Source organism: Branchiostoma belcheri, unplaced genomic scaffold (genome assembly GCF_001625305.1).
Source record: "Branchiostoma belcheri isolate BF01 breed outbred unplaced genomic scaffold, Haploidv18h27 scaffold192, whole genome shotgun sequence".
NCBI classification, from domain to species: Eukaryota; Metazoa; Chordata; class Leptocardii; order Amphioxiformes; family Branchiostomatidae; genus Branchiostoma; species Branchiostoma belcheri.
In genome coordinates this window covers 14,437-37,689 of record NW_017803402.1, presented here as the reverse complement: position 1 = coordinate 37,689, position 23,253 = coordinate 14,437, and the positions used below count along the sequence as shown (strand labels likewise).

General features: G+C 39.8%; 1 protein-coding gene across 1 annotated transcript in view; it reads left to right on the top strand.

Annotated features, from left to right (window-relative positions):
- The window catches only part of LOC109468111 (serine/arginine-rich splicing factor 11-like), a 31,470-nt gene extending 9,024 nt beyond the window's left edge, over window positions 1-22,446 (top strand). The window contains exons 8-19 of the mRNA XM_019766356.1: window positions 6-39; window positions 408-583; window positions 2,646-2,780; window positions 2,847-2,974; window positions 7,041-7,082; window positions 7,252-7,372; window positions 8,889-9,020; window positions 9,742-9,789; window positions 11,521-11,598; window positions 12,952-13,026; window positions 18,636-18,825; window positions 21,174-22,446. Of these exons, the coding sequence (XP_019621915.1) occupies window positions 6-39; window positions 408-583; window positions 2,646-2,780; window positions 2,847-2,974; window positions 7,041-7,082; window positions 7,252-7,372; window positions 8,889-9,020; window positions 9,742-9,789; window positions 11,521-11,598; window positions 12,952-13,026; window positions 18,636-18,825; window positions 21,174-21,350 (1,336 nt within the window). The 3' untranslated portion in view covers window positions 21,351-22,446. The remainder of the gene's footprint in view (window positions 1-5; window positions 40-407; window positions 584-2,645; window positions 2,781-2,846; window positions 2,975-7,040; window positions 7,083-7,251; window positions 7,373-8,888; window positions 9,021-9,741; window positions 9,790-11,520; window positions 11,599-12,951; window positions 13,027-18,635; window positions 18,826-21,173) is intronic.
- The last annotated feature ends 807 nt before the right edge of the window (window positions 22,447-23,253 follow it).

Sequence of the window (23,253 nt, the reverse complement as noted above, 5' to 3'; positions counted from 1 at the left end):
CGCAGGACAGTCTATGTGGGCAACTTGGACTCCGCCACTGTAAGTTGAAGGGGTGACGTATGTTGTATTTTCTTACACAACCTATTCTTTAAACGTAATATCCTCCCCGCTTTATGCCTCTGTGTGGCAACACTATACTACTTCTTCAACTTACTAAAAGTCTGTCTATTATAGTATAATTCAGGACTAAACTAATTCCTTCTAACTTCTTAAACTAAACTTCTATTAATAAGTCCTAAACACTATGGCACAACATTGATTTAGTTAATACAATTAGCAAATACACCAATCAAAAACCTCCTTTTCCTTTCTCCTTCCTTCCTGTTTCATGACTTCGATTGACAGGTCTTTCAGACAACACTTGTTCAGTGTGTATGAGTGTGACTTGACCTTCCTGTCACTCGTAGGTTACCGCCGAGCAGCTCCTGAATTTCTTCCAGCAAGTGGGTGAGGTGAAGTACGTTCGGATGGCGGGGGACGAGACCCAGCCCACGCGCTTCGCGTTCGTGGAGTTTGCTGACCAGACATCCGTGGCGAAGGCCCTGCAGTATAACGGCATCATGTTCGGAAACCGACCACTCAAGTATGTCAACGTTTTTTTACACACTTTTCTTTGAAAGTGTCTGTATTTTACAGCTGGGAAATTTGAAGTTATTTTATGTTTTAGTACCAAAAAAATTGGATAAAAATACACAGCTGTTTTTTCACAATGTTTAATGATATACAGTTGTACTTTCAATCCTTTTATTTGTAAAAAGTTACTTGTGTAGATACCAAAATTCTATTATTTTGACTTCTCTAACATACAAGTTATTACTGAAATTATTTATGGTATTTTGAGATATGAGTATGATAAAGACCATACACAGCTCCATATAAAACAAATCTAGATGTTTTCATAATAATTATGATTTTAGGAAAATAGCTTGTAGCTTTCCTAGGATACATGTAAATGCTTGGAAAGTGTGATGCTTCCCTTTGGTAGTGTTAATGTGATCAACAACTGTTAGATACGATTGTTTTATTGAAGAAAACTCGTAATGTCTTGATTATCATTAAGTGTATAGTATATGAGGGGTTTACATGTATGTACATGTACCTCTAGATCTCTAGCAGAACTTTCTTGTTACAATGTTACATGTCACTGGTAACAGTATATCTGACATTCACATGAGGAAATTGTGAATTTGTCAGACAGTTGTGAATAGATTTAGTATGATATGATGATACAGTTTAAAGGGTAGCAAGATTTAAGTGTTTCTATATTTGGTGACATAATGGATTTTGGCATAGTGATGTTGTGGTTTATTAAATTTTGTTCCCTCTATTTCTAAAAGTGGTTACAATACAAACATCTCACGTATGATGCCATTGTGGTGCACAGGGTTCGCTGTCGTGATCAAATTTTAAAGGCAAAACATTTTTCTTACAAAAACATGGAGAGTGAATATTTCCACATGTTGAGTGGTAGGGCCTAGGAAAAAAAATGTTGTATTTCCTGTTTCAGTCCTGAAAATATTAGGGTCGGTAGGTACAATGTAGGGATTATCTTTTTTTTCCTTAACTTTTTTTTTACTTTGGATAGCGATCCAAGTTCATCCAAGTCATACAATACAGTTCAACAAAGTAAAACTTGCATGAGGACGCCTATATTTTCAATGTCAATGTTGTTGTACAATGTTTCATCTCTCAGGTGTCAGATCATGGAGCTAGAAAAGGTTGATCAGCTCTAAAAAAGTATATCCTTGCTAGGATTCCTTAAAAAAAATACTAGGGTTGGTAGGGTTTTCTAGGGTCGGTAGGGAAACAGGAAACACAATTTTTTTTTTCCTAGGCTAAGGTCCCAGACATTTTGCCCTTGGGAAAGGCATTTAACATGCATTTCCCCCCTCAGTTAGAGGGATCCCAGGCCCTACTGGGGTTTGGGTTGGTGTTAGGAAGAGTGTCCAGCCGTAAAAATCCTGCTTCAAAAAAAGACTTGTACAATGTACTTGGTGCAAGCACGTCTAACCCCCGGTTGGGGAAAAATGACGTTAAAATTTGGTTTAAAAAAAAAAGGTCACGTTGCAAACCCTGCTGTGCCTGTAAAGCTGGTATCTCCTGACGTTTGGGTGTATGTGGAGAGTAATGTGACTGTTATTGTTACTCCAGGCTCGGCGGTGAGAACACGGGGCCGTGAATAGGCTGCCACGAGCCCTACAGGGAGTTTGTTTCCCCCCAGTTCACACTTAACACAAACTACCATTCTGTCAACGCCTTCCTTCTGGGATGTGTGCACCAGCGCCCCCTCTGTGTACAACTTGAACTGCAGAGGGTTGTTTCTGCTCAGTTTTTTGAAGGTGCAGATAAAAGGAAAATGTTTTTAGAGACTCCGCATGGGGTTTTGCTAGTACAGATGACAGAAAATTGTTATTAAGGGTCGACATGAGGTTTTACTGATGTATGTAAAAGAAAATGTTTTACGTTCCACATGGTTTTTTCTGATCAATTCAAATTATTATTGAGGCTGCACATGGGGTTTTGTTGCATCCTAGAAGGAAGGGCTCCCCTGCAAAGCCTGTTTAGTGTATGATTACCTTACGGTTTGTTAGTGTGCCGGCGACACACCACCCAATGTCTCATAGGCTCTAAACCTTAATTTCCAGGATTAACCATTCCAACAATGCTATCGTCAAGCCCCAGACTCAGACTCCCGAGGCACAGCGCCGGGAAATCGAGGAGGCCATGAAACGAGTCCGCGATGCGGAGGCTCTAATCACAGCCGCCATCGAGCCAGGTGCGCCCAAACTCTCTCTTCCTACTGTATTCTCCATTTCTCTCTAATCCTTTGGTATGTCGCATATTAGGGTTAATTACTCCAACATCGCCCTAAACAAACCTGTGGCCCTGACCAACCCCCACGTGGCCCAGATTGACGCCGTCTTGAACCAAGTGCGAGAAGCACAGAGTCATATCTCCTCCGCCCTCAATGCAGGCAAGTGGTCATTCAACGAGAACAGCACTACTACCTCTGTGTATGTTTGGGCCTGGCGCCCCAGGTGTGGAACTAGCCGGGCATTCTGTCCATCAGCCGGGTTCATGGTGCGGTGTTCCGCTCTTCTGCTCACCCTAAACATCACATTCACATCCGTTACATGTTATCCTGGCTGTCACAGGGTTCGAAATTCATTTTTTTTTTAATAGGTGCACTGTTGCACCCAAATTTGGGTGCACAAAAAATTTTTTGGGTGCACCATATAAAATCTTACTGCCCCTCTTCTAATCTAAGATTAAATTTGAAATGAGAGCTGACTTCAAAATATTAGTAAAGTACTACAGCAGAGATTTTGTTATTTTTCTGATACTTAGATGCCAAGCATATCCTGTATACATTTAAAATGTATAAAAATACCTACAAAAATATTTGGGTGCACCAGTGCACCCACAGAGAAGAATTGGGTGCACAGCTCCAAATTTGGGTGCACTAAGGTGCACATGCACCCTGAGTATTTTGAGCCCTGCGGAAAGAAACACAGAGTTTAGGTGAATAGCACTAAAAAAATGTGTACATTTTGTTCCTATGTATGGTTGGGCTAAAGTATGAAAAGACGTGTGTATCATGCTTCACCAAGAAGTGAAATTCTATGGTTAAAAGCACTCTACAGGCTCAGATTCAGTTTGCTCTGTCCTAGGGAAACTTTTCGTAGCTCAGTTGAAAGTTTTCTGTTTTGTTTTGGAACTCTGGGTAGCTAGGGCTCGAAATTCATTTTTGGAAATAGGTGCACTGGTGCACCCAACCTAAAAAAATTAGGTGCACAAAATTTTTTTTGGGTGCACCATATGAAACAAAACATAATTGCAGGTCTTACTGCTCCTCTTCTGAGCTTAAATCTAAAATGAGAGCTAACTTCAAAATCTTAAACAAGACAGTACTACAACAAAGATTTTATTATTTTTCTGATACTTGGAGACAAAGAATATCCGGTATACTATTATACACTTCTAATGTTAAAAATTCCTACAAAAATATCTGGGTGCACCCACAGAAAAATATTAGGTGCACAGCTCCAAATTTGGGTGCACATGTACCCAGTATTTTGAGCCCTGGTAGCAGATCACTGTACCATGAACCACAGGATGCCCCCCCTCAACAACTGCATGGGCTGAGAGTCAAGGTGCATGGCAGAGAACAGTAGTCATTGGTTGTTTGCATAGTTCTGGCTTACATAACCAAGGCACACCCTCGTGTCCCAACCCTGCCAACCAGGATGGAAGCAAGGATGCCATTTCTGACTTCATAATCCTCCATTTTACCTCTTATAATCAGTTTGATAACCCAGCACTTCCCAGTTAGAGGGAATTCAGGACATGTACACACACAGACATACACTACAGTATGGACAGAGTTCTTCCTTACTTGTGTAAAAGCACAGTATGTTACAAAAAACAAGCGGTTTTATGTTTTGACTTCAAACTATGGTGCCAAAATCAAAGAAAATTCAACGTAGGATTGAAGACTACGATCTTTTTTTAAAAGGTATCGCACTTGGACAACTTCAACCCCAAATCTTTGAAATCCTGAGTTTTTAAATGTAATACCCCTTACATCAAACATTAGAGAATACACAGTAGTATGTTTTTGCTAATGTTTGATGAACAGAAATTGGCACAAAATTTTTGTTGTACATTTTGGAATGGAGTTTATTACTTGCTGGTAGTGCTGAGTACAAGAGGAAGAAACAGATGGAAAGACTGACACAACACACAGTTTGACTGCATGCTAGCTACGACTCACTGCAACTGTTACTTACCGCTTGGCTGCTGGGTTCTCTTGTGCCTTCTGTTGTGTCTTGGTTTTTGCTAACAAGCCTGGCCACCCCCAGAATGTCACTGTGGAATATTCCATGGTCCCTTGATTGATGTCATGTAGTCGGACAAACCAAACATATATATAGGGGTGGTCAGGACGTTTGATGTTAACAGGAAAGTTGCTGAGATGAGCCTTTTGTTGTTAGAATTGGACTAAGTTTGGAACATCATGGAATATTAAATATGATGTACAATGTACTGTACAGATCTCAATTGACTTCAAATCTACACATGTGTAAAATGTGATTAAAAAGACATGCATTTCCTGATTAGAGCATGTGCAAGAGCTATGCAATTGTCATTGAAATCACTTCATCTCTAGTACGTGGTTCGGGAGTTCTAACTGCGTGTTGCATAGCTTTCAAACATGATTTAAATGCAATTTACACGACTTTTGCACAAGAAAAAAACTAGTTAAAACGGATTGTAAAACCTGCAGGTTAACCTGAGATCTGTACTGTATGTTTTATCTTAAAGCGGAAGGCCAACACTTCTGGACTTGTTACCAACAACGAGGACTGTTTACAAGTTTGAGGCTTCACCTTGCGCTTGTGCAGTTTAAACATTGAACCAGCTTATTATTGCCTTTTCATTCAAAGTCTGAGACTCTGTTTTCAGTTGAAATAAAGTTAGGAGTTTGACATTCGATTTACCGTCCCGTTTGACTCACAGTGAAGTATAAAATTAGAATATGACTTAGAATACGACTTGACAGTACTGTACACCATGGTTAAGATATGGGCATATCCTTTGTGTGGTAAACCAAAATTCCAAACAACTAGTTGTCATACCAAAGTATTAGTCCACCTTTTCTCTCTTTTTCTTAACTTTTGTTTTTATAATGTTGGTCAATTGCTACATTGTAAGTGGAAAAATTCCATCAACTTGCAATTTTTAATGTGTACTATGTTTCCCGACACCAAAGTATAATTGACTTTGTATATCAATGGTACAATCATGAAGTATTATTTAGCGTTGTATGTTAGAATGTCATAATTCCTCAAAAGTCTTCAAGGCATTTGAAGACTTTTTTCACAGTGAATGAATACAGCAAAATTTTCAAATTTTTTGGTCAACTTTTTGATTCAAACTCTTGTATCACTGATTTTTGATTGTCCAAAAATTGATTGTCCAAAATTCTATGCCAATGTGAAATCTAATGATGCTGCTTGTAACTACATGTGATCTCCAAGCAGATGTTGTGGTGAAAAAGATAACATTTTGTTATTGGCCGGCTTTTGTGACAGTCGGCTCAAACACAACTCCATCCCAACATCTGCTTGGAGACCAGGGTCAGACATGAAATCCCTGCCAAGCTTCAGCCCAAGGAAACAATCTCTGTCAACAAGACACAGTGTTCTAGCCAGCCTGAAATTTTTCCGTCATCTCAGTTTTCTTTCAAATAACATCATGTTGAGTGCAAAAGGCACCAGCATGACAACTCTGGGGGTGTCTATGGCTCAAAATTAACAGTGTCCCGATGGCCACTGACCACTAAAATTTAGGCTGGGACACCTGAAAAGTCACTTTGGGACATTTTTGGGACAATAGAAAAATAATGAACATCAGAATGTCAGCCTTACTTTTGTCGATCAGACAGGCGTCCCGGCTTTTGGCTCGGAAAAGCCCCACAAATTTCTTGTCTAGAGTCAGAACATAAAGAAATTAAGTTGACTTCAACTTGTTGTCAACTTGTCATACATACTAATACCTCCCGAGAAACAGGTTGGGACTGTTCAACCTCACTTCGGTACAATTGAAGTATATTTTCAGGACAGTACTGGGACAATAAGAAAAAAACTTAATTTTGAGGACTTCTGTCCCCGGGAAATTTTGAAATCTTGATCCTCTGAAACACCATTTCCTGCATTTTGAGGGACAAATTTTGTTGGTAGATTGATTTAATGACATCTCTTGCTATACCTCTACAAGGTTCTTTTACTGTAGTCTATCAAAAATTATGCATTAGGCAAAGTTTGTTCTGAAATGATGGAAAGATGGATGCTAGCTGGAACACTGATATATGTGGGCAGAGTAAGCTCCCCCCTAAAAAATAGTCTGAAATCTCCCACTTTTACCCATAGCTTTCAAAGTTTTGGTTTGTATATTTGATAATTTCATGTTGTTTAGCATTGTTTGAATTGGGCAGTAGTCCTCTTGTGCGTAATGTATTCCACTCAACCCAAATGCAGGAACTATGACGGCGGCCACGTTGTTGCAAATCCCAACCATAGGTACATTCTCCCGCTAGACTAAAGTGTCTCTCTCTGCAGTGATGTGCTCTTAAACATTAACACTAATAAAAGCACGTGTATACACGGTCGTTTTTTTTTTTTAATGACTTTCTGCATTTTGAAGTTGTGATTTGAGACAAATGCCCTGCTGTTGAAACTTTGGTTCTAGAAAAGCCAACCTTACGGTCTTCAGAAGTTTCAGAAAAGAAGGAGGACAAACGTCGACGGAGCCGGTCAAGGTCACGCTCGTACTCCCGCAGGCGCCGCTCACGGTCAAGGTCACCACGGAGGTGAGCAGTACTGGACATTTGGACATGTTCACAGGGTTGTTTACTTAGTAAGGCCACAGCAAGTAATTTTTATGGATGGCATCAGCGCACATATTAATTTTGGGGGAAAAACAAGAAATTTTGTTGCCCTCTGACACTAGTCAACCTGCCAAAAATGGGCAAAGATGTCTGTTGCCATGCCGGAACGTGAATGTCAGATAACTATGAAGACAGGAGACAAGAAAAGACTCTGATTCAATGTATTGTTTTTTTAAATTGATGTTTTTTTTACAGTGATATGTGATGCTGGCTGTGTACATGTGATGTTCTCACTGAATCAAAACCATTTGTACAATTATTGAGTCAAAATTTGAGAATGTAGGAACCTTGTTTTTTCAGCCCGCCTTGTTTTTTTTCGCCCGCTCGCATTAGATTTGGAGTCTGCGGAGGATGTCATCCATAAACTTTACTTTACTTGCTGTGGCCTAAAGATGTCGCCATGAAAATATGCATTTCTGGTGTCTGCACTGTATGTAGAGAATTGTTTTCACTCCAAACTTAAAACACCATGCGCATCTTCTTTCCCTCTTAGGGCTCAAAATACTTTTTTCTGCATACCTGCACTGTTGTAGGTAACATTAGATAATTATTACCAGTACCAGACAAATTTTACTGGCACCAGTTAGACTTAGAGTTTAGGAAGCATAGATCCCATTAAAAATATTAAGAAACCATTGCTATTATTTCTAATACATGTCATAGGTGATAACACTCAATGCAGCAAATAAAATTCCACATACACCTACATGACCCAGTACATGGACCAGTGCAGGTTATGTGAAGGTAGACATCAGAAATACATGTACCTGAACAGTTCCAATTCTACCTGCACTAACCTGCATATTCAAGTGGGATTTCAAGCCCTTCTCTTTGCAAAAAGTGCAAGCTAAAATCAATGAATTTACACTACTATTGATGTTTTAAACTATTTAGAAAGGGTACATGTTCACTTGTTGAACAAATTTGCAAAATTTACAAATTGCTAGCACAAGTCAGGTATTGAAGTTAGCAGTTTAGTTACATTTTTAGTTGACTTTAGGCCACACCAATTTAATTTGTTGCTTCTCGGATCGCCCTGTCCATTTTTTTCTGATTTGCAAAAAAAAAAGAAAAAAATTTTCGGTTCTTAATTGACTGCAAAATGCTCGATGAAAGACATATTTTGGCCCCAACAGTTGAAGACAGTCCTTTTCTTCCTAGTTCTTAAAGTTTTTCAATGTAACAATGCAATTTCGTTTCATTAAAAGTTTTAGCCTGGTATGTTCACTTCATGGCTCATATTGTAACATTTTGGGCTATCATGAGGTGCCTTGGCCTGTTTTTTTTTTTTCTAATTTTTATTTCGCCCTGTTGCTCCTAATTTTTTCTGAAAAAATCCGAGAAACAACAAATCAAATTGTTGTGGCCTTAGAATCGATGGTGCAAAAATAACCAGATCTACTGCTAACACACGATGTATCACCTGCTTGTTCCGCAGATCGCGGTCCCGGAGGTCTCGCAGCCGGAGCCGACATCGCCGGTCCAGGTCACGGTCCCCGAAGAGACGCTCCCGTTCCCCGCGCAGACGCAGGTCACGTTCCCGCGAGCGAAGGTCACGCTCTCGATCCCGGTAAGGCTACTAGCTGAACGCTGTCTGATATACACGTAATACTATATTCCATAATGAAGATGACATACTGAAAATAAACTAACTTCTTACATGCTGCCTGCAACTAAGTTCATGGTTTGTGGGCATGTACAGGGTGATGCATTGTGGGTAATGTTTCAAAGTGGATACTTCCCACAATCCTTTGCTAACCTCTTACCTAGAATCCTAAAAAAAAACAGGTTCAGAATCCCCAGCACGACAGCCATATTGAATTCATTCCCCCAAAAACAGGTGTGAAATATATTTTCTCACGTGAAAATGCACCGATTTCCAAGGTTTTAGCTTGTATCATGTATAAAATTGCATAAAATCTTTTTCATGCCAGGTCAGCAAAGGTTTATGGGAAGTGTTAAAGTGTTGAATAGCCAAAGGGCAAAAATGACCCACTTTACCCACAATGCATCATAATGGCCTTGCCTGTAGCATTGCTGTATTGGTATCGTAATGTTAAAGAATTTTCCTTTGCACTTGCATCCTCTTTTAATATAATAGCAGCTGTGCTACTAACACTAATAAACAAAGGAATTGAATAGTTCCAATAGTATTTTCTCGTTCCGAGAAAAACATTTTTGGCAATTCCTAAGGGGTGGAGCCTGTCTATGTGATCCTGTGTACTTATCCACAGACTGTAAGACTTTACTAATGACATAAGGGTGCTGACTGTTCTCTCAATCTTACATAGACGTTCGCCATCCAAATCACCTGCCAGGAGACATTCAACAACAGCCAAGTAAGCACATAGGGACTGGACCATAAAGATCATTGATGTGTTGCAATAAAGTCAGCAAAATTTGGCAGTTCTGAATCAGTACACCAGTGTTCCAGCTAGCATCTGTCTTTCAGTCAAGTTTGCCACTCGTGACGGACAAAAATTGTGCCCAGTCCGTCATCTTTCATGTGCCATTAGGGCCACACCAATTTAATTTGTTGTTTCTTGGATTCACCCTGTCCGTTTTTTTCTGATTTGCAAAAAAAAAAAAAGAATTTCTGTTCTACATCAACTGCAAAATGCTCAATGAAAGACATATTTTGGCCCTAATGGTTGAAGAAAGTCCTTTTCTTCCTAGTTGTTAAAGTTTGTCAATGTAACAGTGCAATTTTGTTTCATTAAAAGTTCAAAATCTATAGTTTTGATTATAAACCACGCTGGTATGTTCACTTCATGGCTAGTATTGTAACATTTTCAGCTATCATGGGGTGCCTTGGCCTGTTTTTTTCCCCCTATCGCTCCATATTATTTTCTTTAAAAAATCTGAGAAACAACAAATTAAATTGGTGTGGCCTAAAGATAATGGAAAGATATTAAACTTAGTCTTCCATCACATCTCAAAATGCAAGAAATTGCGTATCAGAAGGTCAAGGTTTCAAAATTTTTCTGTCAGACTCTTTCAATGCTTGACATAATGTTAAACAAAATGTCTAACAAAATTGAGATGACAGAAAAGAAATGCCTGTAAAGTTTGAGTGAGCCTGTACAGTAACTGTATTTTGTTTTATTGCAACCCCCTGTGATCATATGTGGAACATTCCTGGATGTTGCTTTATTCTGTGTCTCTGTCTTTTTCTTTCAACCCGTGGTTTGATTCACCAAACGCATCTCTTAAAGGATTATGGTTCAATCACAAATTCTTATACTTTCTATCCTATTATCTGTAATTCTGTATGCACAGTTCTTGTTGTTGAACCTTAACACAAATAAAATTTCCTTGAAAGGTTTCCTTTTATGAAAAAGCTCAGATGTACCTAGGATTTGGCACAAAAGAGATGAGCAATGTTTCTTTTTCATGTATTCATTTATGTTCAAGACAAATGATGGAAAATACTCATATGTGTCTTGAATTTGAAACCCTTAATGTAAGTTTAAAAATCAAAATCATTGTAACTCAAAAGAAAGCACAAAGTATCGTCTTCAGTTTAATTACAGCAAATGTGACACAGATTTAGAGAATAAAGTTAGGCCTCACCAGCTTAATTTTATGGATGACATCCCGCCATGCGCACATTGATTTTCACCTGTTCTCAAAAAAAAAAGATCACGTCCCCCGAGGCTCTGGCCTGACTCTAGGCCTGGGTACTCCATGGTAGTTAGCGACAATGCAGAGCCAGTGGTAACTCTGGAGGACGGCACCCAGGCTACTGAAGCTCCACGACTCAAGAACTCAGTACATACAAATGTACGTACAGTGCTGATTCATAAATTCCACAAAAAAATAGCATGTGCCGGCTTGTCGTTATGTACTGCCGCATATTCACAATACCAGCTTTGTATTCCTGTGGTTTAGTAGCATTTTTATTTTTGGCCGGAATTTCTTTTATTCGCCCGCGTGCACTAGTTTGGGAGTGTTTGGAGGATGTCATCCATAGAATTAAGTCGGTGTGGCCTTAGCATTAAAAAAATTGATAAGTTATTTATTGGATGTGTTATTGAAGATGAGCCCTGTTGTTGTTGTGTGTGTGTCAGGGGCAGACGGCGGTCTCGCAGCAGGACACCTCCGCGCAGCTACCGCACCACCAGCCGCTTATCCCGCAGCAAGAGCAGGTCTGTCTTACTGTTTCTCCAGTCAGCCCGTTGGCAGAACGTACTGCACCTGCACGAAACCCATAATGTATTGTGCATAGCACTTCAGCAGAACATCTCATATAAGGTCGTATTCATGCATATGAGGTCAACACTCCGTCTGTAGTTTCCAAATGTTATGTCAGAAAAAATATCGTCTGCAACAGGCAAAATTCTAATGTAACATTGACCAAAAATCTACCGGAAATTGTGAAAAATGGGGGGTTTGCGCAGGCACAGTACGTTTTGCTGACGTGCTTCTTCCATCTACACTACAGGTCTAGAATAACTTTCCATCTAAGAGCATGCTGATCACAAGCTGTTCTACAAGGATCAAAAGCCATCTCAGTTATTGTTTGAATGGCATTTCTAGAGTAAAAGATGTCATGCCCGTAGCCAGAATTTTGAATGAGGAGGGGGGTTCTTTCCACTGCTTGAGGGCACGAGGCGAGCCCGAGGTTTCTAGGGAGGTACGGGGGCATGCTCCCTTTTGAAAAATGAACCTTCCGAAATGGAATTTCCAGCGCTTTTAGAGGATTTCAAACAAGAAATCAGAGATAACTTTTTTCAATGACAAAGTGAGCAGTTTTCCTTCGATTCCAGCCTCGCTGGTGACACAAATCAGTCCATCTTTTAAAGAAAAATCTTGGACCTTTAGATAAAAAGTGGACCAAAAAGTGGACCTTTGAGCCTTGTGGGGGGGGTTCATCCCCTGGCTACGGGCATGGGTGTGTAGGTGTTTGTGTACTCGCGTGTGGTTGTGTACAATGTATGCATCATAGGTAACCACACAGGATTGCAGATAATTAGTGCACACAGTTTACAGGATTTTGCAAAAGTTTTACTGGCTTTTACATTCTTTCACTCACGATGTACATGAATTCTGCACAACAAATAAACTAGATAAAAAAATTTGTGGAAACTTAATCAAGAACTATAATTATGTAGAAAATAACAACATTGTATTCTCCTTAATATTGATCCTAAGTGTAGTTTCTGCTTAAATGTTTTTACCTAAAAGCTTAAGGTTTTGTTTTGGTGTGTGGGTTTGTTTGCATGTGTGTCCATAGTTATTTGAACACAGTGGAGTCACAGGAAGCAATGGGGGGAAATGTTGTAACCACAGACTGGCAAGTTCAACATGGAGGTCAAAATGGCCTCCTTGCAGGCTAGGAGGAAATGACTGGCTATGCAGAGAATCGGCAAAAAAATCACAATAATGAATAAACAAAGGCATTCACAACAACTGTAAATACACTATATGTCATGGTGGTGTGACTCTGTGAGATCTTTCATTTGTTGTTGTTTGTTGCTAACTTGTTTTGATGTGTACAGGTCCCCAAGACGACGTTCCCGCTCGCCCAAACGGTCGCCATCCAAGTCCCCGGCAAGACGACCCTCCTCCTCCAAGTAAGCACTTTGGCATCATACTTAAGATCGATACTAGTACATTATTGTGTCTTTTTAAATGTTTAACCAGGACGGCCTGACACACAGGTCAAGTTTACAACCTGAGTATGGCCTGACACACAGGTCAAGTTTACAACCTGAGTATACAAAAAAAATGTATCTTCCTGGAAAATTTATGAATGAAGCGGAAATTCACTCTTAATACAAAAACACATATACATTTTAGACCAATGCTGAATGTTCCAACCCCAGCCAGGTCACACTAACAACTTGAAAAGTTTATGACAGTTACTCATCCAGTATATACATGTATGCTTATAAATCTCTTAATCAATACAGTCTGGATTAAACACAGAATGGTGTGGGAAGGATTCTAACTTTGCTATGGACTTTTCAGTGTTTGAGTTTACGAAATTAATAATGTTTTTTTTATAAGACATGGTGGTCTTGTGCCGCTAGTGTTGACTCAAAATCCAAAGGTTCTGACTTCAAATCCCTGACAGACTCCACTGTTGTGCCCTAAGGAAAGGCACATTACACCTATATCCTCACTTGACTCGGGGGAATATGAGTACATAGTTTCAGTTAGGGACATCCTCTTGGGTAAGATGTAAAGCTGGAGGTCCTGGGTTTGACGAGAGCCACACATGGAGAGTGTGGAAGATCCCACCGCACTTGTTGAAAAGAGCATGGATCCTTCCCGGTGTGAGTGGTTCGAACCTTACAGTCTGGTCTTACGTAGGTTGTACTTAGGCCACAGCAAGTAAATTTTATGGATGACACCCTCCGCAGACTTCAAATCTAATGCAAGTGGACCAAAAAAACAAGGCAGGCCCAAAAAAAACAAGGTTCCTACATTTTAAAATTTTGACTCAATCATTGTATAAATGGTTTTGATTCAGTGGGAACATCACATATACACAGCCAGTATCACATATCACTGCATCAAAGTAAGAAACAAAAAACACTGGTCACCTCAATTTTGGAATGTCACTTTCCGAATTTTGAGACACCTATGTTGAAACCCCTGATTTTCAACTTTGTTATTCCTGGATGTACAGTGAACTTTTGCATGCCATTGGAAAGATCAAGCTATCTTCAGTACCAGGTTGCTTTTTTTATGGTCAGAATGTACAAATTTATCAAGATATTTGACTTTAAAAATTGCAAGCCTGGCGGTCTAGAACACACACCGTCATGCCCAGCAGCTTAGCCTGGCAGTCCTAAACTTTAGCCCGCGGCCTGAGTTAGCCAGCCCGCATCCAGACCGCATCCAATTAGCCTCATGAACACCCCATGAAAACCACTGAATTAATGAGAATTCACATTTTCACACCTGTGTAATTAACAAGTTTGTGATAAATTCATGAGAGGTCTGGGCTCAATGGTTAGCCCGCGGGCCTGAACAGGCCTGTCGGTCTGTGGACAGGCTGGGCTGATGATTAGGCCTTATGATAGAGAACCTTCAGACTTTAAACACCAAACAGAAAGTGGGAAACAAAAATATGCTGCCAAATTGATGCTTCCAGATTGATGATGGTTTACACTTCACTTCATATCACTTCATATTAATAAACACCCTTCACATTTTCAGCTAATATTTTCAATAAGTGATTACATATTATTGACAAGTATGATGTACAGGTATGAATGATGATAACTTTCATGAATATTCATTTTGAACATTTTCTGCAAAAGCTTCAGAAATTTCTACTGGAAGAATTTTTCCTGTACATGGGAAGAATTGTTCTGCTATTAAGACTGCAAAAAGTCTCTTTCTAGTAGAAAGCTTTTTGAACATGTTTGAGGAGGTGGATTTTGCTCCTGCTGTGCTACCTGGGCTGATACCTGGGCGGGGTGTAACATTTGTGTAACGGTTATGACTAAAAAAGATCAGATAGCATCATAAAAGACCCTTGTCTCAGCAAGAACACTTCATATTAGACCTGATTGGTTGTGGTGTTGGAAGCCAACTTTTGAGGACACTTCATGGTCACTTACAGTTTCTGTTTGGCAGGTATAGTCCAATCTGTCCTACTTGGATGGGCAACTCCCCTGGCCAATTCCCTTTGAAACATCATGGGGTAGAATTTATCTTTTTTTTAAAGAATGAAGACTTGGCTAAGTACAGGTCACAACAAAACAAGATGAATGGACATGGTTAACAGATAAACAATAACTCCATGGAAACATTTAAATCAAAAGGAAAACATTTCGAGTTTTAGTGCCATAATCCTGCCATGTATAAGCCTCAGCCGATGTACACTGAAAACATAAAAAGCAAGGAATCGATCCTCAATTTGCAACATGAACTTGCTTTCAGTGCAAGGAGTTGTACAATGCTTTAGGAAATTCATGTTACATTTTCTTTTGTAATTATTCTGTTCCTGCACCTTTGTCATGCGGGTCATACCTCAGGTCACCTATTGTTCCAGGCATGCAAATGACCACTGTCCAATTATCAAATTAGAGAGTCTGGTCGGGCTACCCTGACATGGGTGCACTGGCACTGGCTCAATAGCCCGAAAAAATATCCTATCAGAAAATCTCATGACATTGTAATGACAGTGTCAGATGGCCTGGGTTCACACGCTGAGAACCATGTCTTGGCCAAATCTTTCTATCCCACAACTAGTTTGTAGTGTCATGATTAGATTAGATTTAGATTATGAACAAAAAATTAATGATGAGAATCTTTACAGGATTTGTAATAAGTCTAAATTACAATTTAATTGGAAGTGCTTGCCCAAGGCCTAGAGTCAATTCTATATTGCTATATTCCACATTACAAATTGTAACCATTTCGAAAAAAAAACACAATGTTTCTAGATAATTTCAAAGTATGATTTAAAAAAAGTAGAAAATTTTCTAATTGTTACAATATTTGTGAAACATCTCAAATAGGTTATATATATAATGAAAAGAGCTGTTCATTCAGTTTGGATATTTCCCAAAAATTTAGGAACAGAACGTAAAATGCTTGTACAGCGCAGGATGTACATGTATGATAGCAGACCAGGTAGCCTGGGTGTAAGAAACAGGGGCGAGCTGTAGCGCCTATAACCCCCCCACTGTTACATGGGTACCAGACTGCTGCCAGGCTAGCTCCTTGGCTCCTGGAGGGCCAACATTTGCCCAAGGAAATGTCACCATAGAGTGATAATAGACATCCCTCAATAAGCCTATGAATTACATTGTAAAGGCTTGTTATCCCCTAGACACAAAGAACACAGTTTCTTTAAAAATGGGTGACAAAAGGGGAGGGGAGGTGATTATGATAAAATTAACAAGTTCTAACTTCCAAGCAACAACTTGAAGTTAGTCTCCAGTCAGAATCTGATCAATGTTAGACGTGTTTACAACTGCAGAAAGGGGATGCTTTTGCTTCCGAAGCAAAAGCATTCATTGAGTTATCAGACTGCATGAATTGTCATGACATACAAAAAATCAGATGATCATTGATCAATTACTAAGGGTGACCTTGAGAGAATATTGATGTAATGTTGTAATTTTATAGAACAGGATTCTTCTTCAAGTGAATGAGTCTGAGAAACAAGTAATGGCATTATATTTAGTCTCTATGGCCGGCCAACTCCTCTGGCCAATGATGTTCCCCTTAGCCATGGAGCTACCTCCATGCCCTAGCCGATTGCTACTATTTATTTAGTCTGCAAAGGAGTCTGGTGGAGACTACATTACATGTGGTGTGGCCTAACAGTTGTATATATTTATTATACAGTCATTCCTGCCGAAATTTCTAGGAAGGATTCTATCTGCAGGAATCTACAATGTCTTAGTAGGTTTTTCCTGCAGAAATTTCCTGCAGGAAGAAAATTTTCAAAATTAATTTCCATGCATGTTATCATTCATACCTGTCCAATTATCAAATTAGAGAGTCTGGTCGGGCTACTAGTACCCAGACATGGGTGACATGGTCTTTGCAGCTTGCACTGGGTAGCTCAATAGCCCGAAAAAATATCCAATCAGAAAACCTTATGACATTGTATATAATGACAGTGTCAGATGGCCTGGGTTCACACGTTGAGAACCATGTCTTGGCCAAATCTTTCTATCCCTCAACTAGTTTGTAGTATTATGATTAGATTAGATTTAGATTATGAACAAGAAATTAATGATGAGAATCCTAGTTTTATTTTTTAAGATAGTCGGTCATCTTTTCGGCTCCTACTGGGTGACCCAGTAGTCAAGCTGCCCAGATAGGGGTACTGTAATTCGACGTGTAACTCAACAATAGTCCAACTTGATAATTGGACAGTGGCATTTGCATGTCAAGAACAATAGCTAAACTTAGTTTCATCCTGCATAACAATTGTTCCTTGATCAGAATAATTACCTGAGAACTGTTGAACCATGGTTGAACAGAAATGGACTGAGGATTTTATAACTCCATTGCTTGAAAGCAGGTTTAAGTTGCAATGCATGTATTAGGCTTCCTGCTCATATTACTAGAATTTTGTCTGGCAAAACTGTCTGTAACATAATTTTCCCAATGTTTCAACTGAACTGAACTGAACTTCAATGACATTCAGGATGCTCATGAGAAAAAAATGTTTCATTTTCTACCACTAGCTGGTACAGAACGTGTTTGTAAGCTCTTCTTTCTTTTTTGTGGTCTACATGTAGTGGAAAGAGCATGCGAAGCTGAGTGATTGAGTGAGTGAATGAGGTTGAAAGCGGCAAAAATGTACAACACTGTTAACAGATGGGTGTGGATTATGCTCTCCTTCCTTATTTTCTGCTCTGAGAATGAAGTTTTACACATCACTTGGATCAGACCGCGGGCTGAGATGTAGTCCGTGAGGTCTGAATCCTTACCCCACCAGGCTGAAATTGGCACAGACAGTCTGCAAACATCAATCAATTCACGCCTTCCATGCCATTGTTTTGGGCTTTTTGCACCTCTTTGACCAGAAATTCCAGACCGCGGGCTGAAGTTAAACTGACGGTCTGAATGGTTTTTGAGTAAATCAGCCCGCGGGCTGGGATTCTACACCTGTAGTCTAGTGCCTTTAGACCGAAGGTCCTGTAATTAAAACTTGCTGGCTAGTTGTTAGGCCTGACGGGCTGTTAGGAAAGACCACCGGTCTGCTTGTATTTATTATTAATGATATCTTAAGTTATGAACACTGCAGAACAATAATTTTCATATCACTGTGCTCATTACACCAAGAGCTACACACTGATGTGAAACTTGAATGTTGAAAATCAATTTTTACTTGAGTTTCCAAATGCCTTGTGACTTTCCAAAATTGATGCGACCAGTGTTAAAACATTAAATCACAGCCTTTTCTTGTCTCCTCTCTTCATAGTTATCTACCATCCACCTTCCGGCATGGTAACAGACATCTCTGCCATTTTCGGCATGTTGACCACTGTCAGAAGGCAACACAATTTCTTTTTTTTTTTCCAAAATCGGGAAAATTAATGTGTACTGATGTCGTCTATAAAAATTACTTGCTGTCGTGTTACTCTACAAAACTGGTGTGTTAGGCCTAGAGGTGGTTTACTACTTATGCAAAACAAACAAACAAGATGTCAATGGGTCCATTTGTATTGTAAATAACTTGGATTCCTCTGTGCATGTCCAGGCATAAGAAGGAGAAGAAGAAGGATAAGGATAAGGACAGAGACCGCAGCGGCAGCCGGGAACGAGACACCACCAAGAGTAAGAAGAAGAAGAAGGACAAAGACAAGGACAAGGACAGAGACCGGGAGAAGGACAAGGAGAAACACAGAGGCAAGAGCAAGGAGCAGGAAGAGGACAAGAAGGAGGCCAAGGTACTGGTTAGAAGAAAATAATTCATGACCTTTGAGTTTTCATGGCCCAAAGCGAGTTCAGGGCCATAAAACTGGATTTCAGTTTTCTGTTAGGCCACACCAATTTAATTTCTTGGTTAACGGATTCGCCCGCTTCATTTTTTTCTGATTTGCAAAAAAAAAATTCAGAATCAACTGCAAAATGCTCATATTTTGCCCTGAACAGTTGAAAACAGTCCTTTTCTTCGTAGTTGTTTCAGTTATTCCATCTTTCAATGCAGTGGTATCCTTAAAAGTTCAAAATTCATAATTTTCAACCACATAATTTTCAACCAGCATGGTGTGTTGACTTTATGGCTCCTATTGTACCATTTTGGGCCATAATAGGATGCCTAGGCCTGTTTTTATTTTTTTCTCGCCCGCCCGCTCCATTATTTTTCTAGAAAAATCCGTAAACCAAAAAATTAAATTGGTGTGGCCTTATTTTGATGTGGTAAGTCAATCCTGTCCCATGGCATGCTCATATCCATAACACAAAAATGTGATGTCACTGATGGAAAAGTGCTTGTTTTATATCATAGGCTGCTTCTAGCTATTTATTTTTCAAGAATGAAAAGGTGATTAAAATGTGTTTTGTTACCCGGAAATTGCACCTTTAAAACGTTGACACTTATTGACAAGTATATTGAAGTTCCTTCCAACACCTACAATGTAGATATGGTGTGTAGGGTGGTGCCCATCTCTCTGTAGCCCTTGGGCCACACAGTTATGGAAGGGGGTTAGTCAACTGGTTGTGGTTTGTGTTGAGCTCCCTTACACATTCCCAAATACTGAGAAGAGAAAGCGTTACCAATTTGAAGGCTTTGATATGCAGGGCTCGAAATTCATTTTTGGAAATAGGTGCACTGGTGCAACCAACCTAAAAAATTGGGTGCACAAAAAAATTTGGGGGTGCACCATATAACATGTATAATGAGATGAAATAAGTAGAATGTCAGCAAACTTTTACAGGTAGAATGTCAGCAAAACTTAAGTTTCATTTCTAAAGAAAAGTACCATGACAAAGATTTTTAGTATTTTTCTGACACTTAAAAGTTACAAATATGCTGTATACTACTATACATTGAACATCTTTACATAAGGCCACACCAATTTAATTTCTTGTTTAACGGATTCGCCGCTTCATTTTTTTCTGATTTGCAAATAAAAATAAAAATTCAGAATCAACTGCAAAATGCTCATATTTTGCCCTGAACAATTGAAAACAGTAGCCTGGGTACCATCCCCAGTAGTATATTCGCAAACTCTATAACTGGGTCTGGACTTGAACACATATGTAGCGTCTGGAGTCTAAATATTCGTTCAGATTTTGAACGAGCGCGCTGATTGGTCCTACTCGTCTAAGCCCTTTTTTGGGTGTGTACATATTAGGTAAGGGCTGTTCGGATGTCCGAACGGCGACGTTAGCGTCCGTTCGAACGTCCGAACGCCTTATCATCAACATGTCCGACGGCGAACCGAACGCTAAAGCGCACATGATATAGCCGTAGTCAGTCTTTCCGTGATAAATCATCAACATGGCTAACGCACAAGCCGCTCAGCTCACGGAGGTTGATGTTGACCTTGCAATCACGTCGGTTTTGGACGATTTAGACGGAATATCGTCGCTCAAAAATGAGCAAAAAGATGCATTGAATAATTTTGTTCGTGATGTTTTGGGCGTCCTACCGGTAAAAAAAAAGAACGCACCGAGAAAAGGAACACTCGCGCGAAGATCTGTGTTTACAAAACAACAAACATCACTTGAATAATGCAGGTGCGCCATTGGCCGTCGCCTCTGAGGCTCAGCCAATCAAATGAAGCCCCGCTGCTCGGGCTAGCTCATTACGTGACGTCATGACCAATCGTTTTATATGTGTTCAAGTCCAGACCCAGTTATAGAGTTTGCGAATATACTACTGGGGATGGTACCCAGGCTATGAAAACAGTCCTTTTCTTACTACTTGTTACAGTCATTCTATCTTTCAATGCAGTAGTATCATTAAAAGTTCAAAATTCATTGTTTAAATTTTGAACCAGCCTGGTGTGTCGACTTCATGGCTCCTATTGTACCATTTTGGGCCATAATAGGATGCCTAGGCCTGTTTTTATTTTTATTTTTTTTCGCCAGCCCGCTCCATTATTTTTCTAGAAAAATCCGTTAACCAAGAAATTAAATTGGTGTGGCCTAAGTTAACTTACGAAAATGCACCCACAGTAAAAAATTGGGTGCACAGCTCCAAATTTGGGTGCACTATGGTGCACATGCACCCAGTATTTCGAGCCCCAATATGACTCAGAACCTAATGGTTGTTGTTATACCTGCCCAGGTTACCCGTGACTATGATGAGGAGGAACAAGGCTATGACAGTGAGAAGGAGAAGGTGTCTAAACCCCCCGCACCAGAAGCCGCAGTGGAACAGTCCGCGGAAGCCCCACCGTCCAGCGATGACGTGGGAGACTCGGGCAGTCAGGGCCAGGCTGACATGGAAATGGACAGTGATTAAGCCTCTACTGTCTCTTGAAACTTCATCTGTGTTGGTTAGTGATGCATACCGGTTCACTGGACTTGGATACAGACTTGTAAGAATGTTTAGGTTCAAGTCCAACAAAACCTAAAAGTCAAGAACCGAGTCTGGACTTATTTCCATAAAAGACCATTTCACACACCCCTTTTCTTTCCAAACCACGTAAAACCTTTCGTAGATTGTAAAATCTTTGCTGCAAAACGAAGAAAACATTGCCATCGGGCATCGTCAAGTACCGGCCTCCATGTTATGTGGCCAAAGTTTCACCCAGACAACATTGCAAGGTTGCCAAAATGCAATTTTGTATATGCCATGGGTTTAGGTCCGGACTTACAAGTCCGGAACTGAACCTAAACTTCTGGACTTGAATCCAGGCCTGAACCTAAAATTGGGTTTAGGTATGCATCACTAGTGTTGGTAGAAGTCATTATGAAGCAAGTTTCAACTATATTTTCCTACATACGAAATTGGACTTACCCAAGTTTTCAACTGCACAAGTCCAATCTTTTTCAAGGAATGAAGAAGCCATCAGTTCTGTGATGTCACATTATGCAGATGACACACGTGACACGGTGGCCAGTGGATCATAAGGACTGGGGGCGCTACAAACTTTCTGCAACCAGTGATCCACTGCTCACCGAGTCTCATGTGCCATTCGCATAACTAACTGAAGTTGTACAGTTGGAAATTTGGGTAAGACCAATTTCTTGCGCTGGAAGTTACAGTTTAAACTTGCTTTATATATAACTGTGGTCTCTAGTCTCTAAATACAGGTAGTAGCTATTGCTGTTTTTTTTTTTACGTTTGGAGAAATTTGTAAACGATCATTGTGACACTGTAAATCTAGAAACTTTTGTGCTAGTTTTATTTTCTGTGTGATTTGCTGCTGCGCAAAGTCACCACTGTTCTGTCATACCAACATGAAAGGAACTGAATTTACTGTACAATCGTCCAGTAGTTGTACTTTAGTATATCGAAATCAAACCAGCAGATTTTCAGGTGGAGCATTTCAAGCAAGAAGTCCTCCATGTGTATGTGGTTGAGAACATTTGCAATTAAACAGTGTTAAACAGTGGTTGTTCAGTTTCATTTAGTGTTTTAAGGAAATCTAGGGTAGCTAACAGTTGTTTATGCAGGCTTTCATTAGGTCACAGCAAGTAATTTTTATGGATGACATCAGCGCGCACCGCTGTTGCCTTCAAATTTTGTTGCAAGAGGATTAAGTGGGCTAACAGGTCACTTTAGTTTCCCGCCTGGATATGCGCTACCTAACTTCCTATGCCTCCTTTCCGATGAGGTCGCGACAAGTGAAGGATAGAAGTGATGACGTCATAGGTTGTTGACCTCTCGCGAGATTTCGCGATTGGTCAACTTTAATATGCCGTCAGTGGGAATATATATAGTCACACCTTCATTTCGACCTACGTATAATCGGGTAATACATACAAATATGAATATTATGTAAAATTGTGGCCCAAAAATTGACAGCATATTATCGAGTCGAATATCGTCATATGGGTGGCATGTACAAACTCTTTGGAAGACATGATTATTTCATACTTCTGGTGCTTGTGAACTGTGAAAAACCAAGCTACACAAAGTCGGCTGATTTCCTAAAACCGTCGCAATTTTCAGTCAATAGGCGCTCTCCTGGAGTAGCATGACATGTAACTTTATAATGTGATATTTTTCTATATTATTCACCTTGAATATTCACCTTCATCATTAGCCAGTAGATACCTATACAGAGTAATGAGGCTCTGCTAGTACTACAATGTTGGGTAGTAGCTCATTCCTTCCTTCCTTCCTCGTTGCCTCTTTTATTCTTAATAAGATGGATGATGTAACAAAGTACGAGACATCTGACCAAATTTTAACACAT